The sequence below is a fragment of the Gadus morhua genome, chromosome 8 (genome assembly GCF_902167405.1).
Source record: "Gadus morhua chromosome 8, gadMor3.0, whole genome shotgun sequence".
Taxonomy (NCBI): domain Eukaryota; kingdom Metazoa; phylum Chordata; class Actinopteri; order Gadiformes; family Gadidae; genus Gadus; species Gadus morhua.
This window is the reverse complement of record NC_044055.1, coordinates 18,629,302-18,634,301: the sequence shown is the minus strand read 5'-3', so window position 1 is coordinate 18,634,301 and position 5,000 is coordinate 18,629,302. Positions and strand designations below refer to the sequence as shown.

The window sequence follows — 5,000 nt, the reverse complement described above, 5'->3', positions numbered from 1 at the left end:
TCCCTAGTGTTTTGGGGGTGTAAATTGTGTGGGCGGAGCTAAACATGGGCCCATACGTCATGCCTTTCTGAAGCTGGAGCTGTATAGGAACGGTCTCCTTATGTGTGTGTCTGTGCGTCCGTGGCGTGGTGGACGAGCGGTTTAGACAGAAAGGGCGTTGGGCCAGACTGCAGGCAGCGTAATGCACTTTGTGAGAGGGTTATGGCGAACATAGCGATGTGATGCTGCTTTGTTCAGATACAGTACAGTCCCTTTTTGTGCATGCGGCGGTATGGGGATCCATGGACATACATTCATACACAGGGAGTGCGGCCTCCCCCTCGACATTCAGATTAAGAGTGCAAAGAAGGGGGGGGGGGGGGGGGGGATATCACTACTGTACTGAACTACTGGCGACCTTTCTTCAACGCAGAGGAGTCTACACGAAACAACCTGTCTTGTGGGCCGCTTTTAAAAGCAGATATTAAAGGATCCGAAGGCTGATTCCTTTGCCTTGTCAATTATTCATGTTGTCTACTCTTTTATGACCTTCTATTTTAAGTTGAGTGATGGTCGTCTCTGCATTGATTTTCAAGGATCTTCTTTTCTGTTGTCTTACATTTAGCTAACGGCTCCCTCAGCCAGGACGCTCTTTCTGGGAAAACACAAGGTCGCAATCTCTACGGCTCTTCGATCAATACAGGTTCGATTCAAAACACGGTGGTACCACAGTGGGCGGGGCCGGGGCGGGGTGAGCTCACCATGGCGGCGGCGGCCGTGGCCTGGTTCACCTGGTGCTGCGCGGCCTTGATCTTGGCCTGCAGGTGGGCCGGCGGGTGGAAGTACTTGCACTTTTCCCGGGAGCAGCGGCCCTTGATGTAGTCCATGCACACGGTCACCGTGTTGTCGTTGGTGTCGATCATGGTGCTGTCCGACGGGTGGGCGAAGCGGCAGTCGTTCTCCCCCCGGGAGCAGTTGCCCCGCTGGTACTCCCGGCACACCTGGAGACGGGGCGGGACGGGATGGGGAGGGGGAGGGGGGAGGGGGGAGGGGGGGGGGGTGAGTCAGGGATAGTCGTTAGCGTGGCATTTGCCGAGGCCTGCCGTCACGACACGATATTTAACATCAGAGTAGATCAAGATAAGTAAAGTGCACAAAACAAGTAATAAAATATTGATAAGGCAACAGTCAAGGTGTAATGAGCAAACAAGCGACTGGTAGACCTGACCCTATTTTTAGAGAGCAATTTGATTCTTCATAATTATTGTTACTACCTTCCTTTATTGGATCGCTTCAATAAACCCCATGGCATCCTCAGGCAGCCTTATTAAAACGTGTCTTCTGATTGTTTAATAAGCAGTTATTTTTGTAATATTGCGTGTGTAATTAATCGAGGTGCTTCAATGAGGAACAAAACACTGCATGCAGCAGCAGCTGGCTCAGGACGAATGATGCGGTGTCAAGGGAAATAGCAAGCGCACGCGTCCTAAATGACCTGGGTTTTTATCACTATCTCCCCTTAAGATCTCGCTGTGATCATTTATTTCTAATCAAGGGCCAATCAAAGATAAGGGTGATCGCTAGAGATTCGGTAGGGGACCGAAGAGGGGTTTGGGGACCTGGATGAAAGCCGAAAGTGCTTTTTCATCGTGTTTGTGTGTGCGTGATGCGACGCGAGCTACTTTGCGTGTGTTTTTCGTCTCTGCGCTTTGGACACCAGGGGGCAGCAGCAGCAGCTCCATAGTGTGAGGCATGTTGTATGCATGTGAGTTAAAAGGTCTGCATGCAAGACAATTCACAGGGTATTAATAAATGGCAAAAAAAAAACGAGGCTGGTTAACTCTTGCTGACATTGTTCACCTTCAGTATAGAAGGAAAGCAGCATTCAAGAATCTCAAATAAATGTAAAAGGCAACGGTGTGGGGCTGAGAGGTCTAGCCGCATTGACAACATCGATGCATCAATATTTATGCCTGTGAAACCATTAGGGGGTACTGCATATCCGTTTTTTTTAGAAGCTCGCCGAGGATCTCATAGATTGCAGCTAGCAACGAGGCAGACAATACATCTCAACGCACATTCCCCTCTCGATGGACGGCTTCTCTAAAACACTGCCAGAAAAAAATGCCTGGATGCTGGGTACCTCGCTATAAACTACCACCCCCCCCCCCCCCCCCCCCCCTGTCCAGCACAGCAAGATCCTCACTGGGGCTCCGTCAATTTATTGACCTGGACCCCGTCTCAATAGTCTGCCTGTCCATTGCTCCATCTATCTATGTGCCCGTCTGTCCCTCCACCCTGCTCTCTCCCTAACCTCTGTCTGGCGGTCAGTAGGTTTGTCTGTCCTTCTACCTCATCCATCTATCTGTCCATCCATCCAGCCATCCATCATCTATCCATCCGTCCGTCCGTCTGTCCGTCCATCCATCCACCCATCTATCTATCTGCCCATTCACCAGCCGAGCTCCGCCCCCTCACTCACCTCCAGTCTGTCCGTCCTCAGCAGCTTCTGTGCGGCTGCGTTCTGCAGCTGGCCGACCCCGGCCTGGCTGGGCGCCATGAGGACGGGCCCGCTGGACATGATCTCCTGGGGCATCAGGCCCGGGGACATGGGCCCCATGTAGGGGTTGAAGGCCGCCGCCGTGGCAGCCGCCAAGCTGGCGTTGGAGGCCATGTTAGGAGCCACCGAGAACATGGGCTGGGGTGGGGTGAGAGAGAGAGAGGGGGAGAGAGAGAGGGGGGGGGAGAGAGAGAGAGAGAGACCAAGAGGGAGGAAGAGAAAGAGAGAGAGAGAGAGAGAGAGAGAGAGAGAGAGAGAGAGAGAGAGAGAGAGAGAGAGAGAGAGAGAGAGAGAGGGGGGGGGGGGGAGAGAGAGAGCAAGAGAGAGAGAGAGAGAGAGAGAGAGAGAGAGAGAGAGAGAGAGAGAGAGAGAGAGAGAGAGAGAGAGAGAGAGAGGGGGGGGGGGGGGAGAGAGAGAGCAAGAGAGAGAGAGAGAGAGAGAGAGAGAGAGAGAGAGAGAGAGAGAGCGAGAGAGAGAGAGAGAGAGAGAGAGAGAGAGAGAGAGAGAGAGCAAGAGAGAGAGAGAGGGGAGGGAGAGAGAGAATTAAATGAGGCTAGGGGAATAAACAGTTATTACAGGGACTAGGCTCCCCCCTTGTGGAACTCAGAGCCTTATCTACACGGCTACATTCTCTCTCGTCTCAAAGACAAATCAAACATGAGCACGGTGCAATTCTAATGGTCCAATGGTGCAATTCTAATGAGCCGCGTCTATTCCTTCGTTCCCAACCGCCCTGTCAGCGATCCGCACGTTCTACCACCAGAGAAACGAGCCTTATGCGTGTCTTTGATGTTCCCGATGCCTCTCCCCGGCTCCGCCTCCCCTAGCTTACCATGGGCGGGAGCTGCGTGCCAGGTATGATGGCGTTTGCCAGCTGCATCTGCTGGGCCAGCATGGCCATGTTCTTCTGCTGAATCAGGTTGTTCCTGCCGTTGATCTCGAGCTGCGTCTTCAGGTGGGAGGGGGGGTGCAGGTACTTGCAGTTCTCCCTGGAACAGCGGCCCTGGAACGGGGAGGAAGGGAGGGAGGGGGGAGAGAGAGAGAGAGAGTGAGGGGGGAGTTCAGCGAGGCTTATCTTCAGTCTCCTGTGAGGCGGGTGGTTTTCAGATTCAACATGCTGCTACCAAACGGTTTAGCGCGGGACAGATGTTATAAGATATGCGTCAGGGGCCGTTTTAATGTTGGTGTGTTGGATGGGGAAATAGTATCCCTAATATTGACTGGGTCACATAGTTTAGATGTAGTCCGAGACCGCAATCTCAGCTTGGCAAAAGATCTGAGCTGGGCGCTAATTGTTAAGGGCTAGCTATTCCCGCACACGAGGGTATGTGTATGTGTGTGTGTGTGTGTGTGTGTGTGTGTGTGTGTGTGTGTGTGTGTGTGTGTGTGTGTGTGTGTGTGGGGGGGGGGGGGGGGGGGGGGTGAAAGTTAGGATGTTTGTGTACAGGGGTTGATTAAGTTTTCTGTGTGTGTGTCCGGTAGTTATAATGTGTGTTTATGTTTATTCTTTCTATGTGTCTAGATGTCTTGGATCATTGGATGTGTGTGTCTGTGTATGCACCATCGTAGATGTGTGTGTGTGTGTGTGTGTGTGTGTGTGTGCGTGTGTGTGTGTGTGTGTGTGTGTGTGTGTGTGTGTGTGTGTGTGTGTCTGTGTGTGCGTGTGTTTTGGCCCTGAGAAAGGAGCAGTGTCCAGAGTTCAGGCTGAGATCAAGTCTGGCGGTATCTATAAATACAGCCCCCCTTATCCTCACATGATCCATAGATGTACCCCCGACCCAGCCCCACACCCCCGCCCAAGGGGGCAATCCCTCTCACTTTCAGGCTTTCACTCTTAAAGAACCACTCTCTCAATTGTCCTAGAAGGAGATCTTTCCAGGTTTTTTGGATCCTCTTTAACCATTCCATCAGAGATATGAGTGTGGGGGAGAGACCTTTGGGTTAACTAAGGTCAACTCCTGGAGGTTTCTTGAGTTAACTGCAGCAGGGAGGTATGCACACAAACACCAGGGTCAGGTTCCTTTAACAGGTGGGGCGAACCCACCATAACACACACACACACACACACACACACACACACACACACACACACACACACACACACACACACACACACACACACACACACACACACACACACACACACGGGCAGAGGGGGGGGGCACAGCTGAGCGGACTGTGACAGTGCATGTTCCCCTCGCTGACAGACGTCTCTTCCCTGCCTCAGATCCGTCTCAACGCGGCCTCACATGGCGTCTCTCCCCGCAGCTCCTTGGTTTTCACTGACACTGGAGCGGAGGACAGGTGCAAGGCCCCGGGGGGAGATGAGGAGAGAGGGAGCGGGGGTGGGGGGGGGCCGGGGGCCGGTCTTCGGTGACTAAGAGTCTTACTTTAAGACACAGTGAGCGCACCCCGTCCCCAGACGGTCCGTAAACCTCCCAGTAACCGAGGCTCCGCTCCT

At 53.0% G+C, this 5,000-nt stretch overlaps 1 protein-coding gene across 19 annotated transcripts in view; it reads right to left on the bottom strand.

Moving 5' to 3' along the window:
- The window catches only part of mbnl1 (muscleblind-like splicing regulator 1), a 49,560-nt gene that overhangs the window by 10,405 nt on the left and 34,155 nt on the right, over positions 1-5,000 (bottom strand). For all 19 annotated transcript variants that reach the window (XR_003977663.1, XR_003977659.1, XR_003977660.1 and 16 more), the window contains 3 exons: positions 3,372-3,542; positions 2,462-2,677; positions 741-980 (listed from right to left, as the gene is read on the bottom strand). Coding sequence is in view for 14 of the 19 variants with exons in the window: in XM_030363750.1 (XP_030219610.1) it covers positions 741-980; positions 2,462-2,677; positions 3,372-3,542 (627 nt within the window). In the remaining 5 variants the exon portion in view is untranslated. The remainder of the gene's footprint in view (positions 1-740; positions 981-2,461; positions 2,678-3,371; positions 3,543-5,000) is intronic.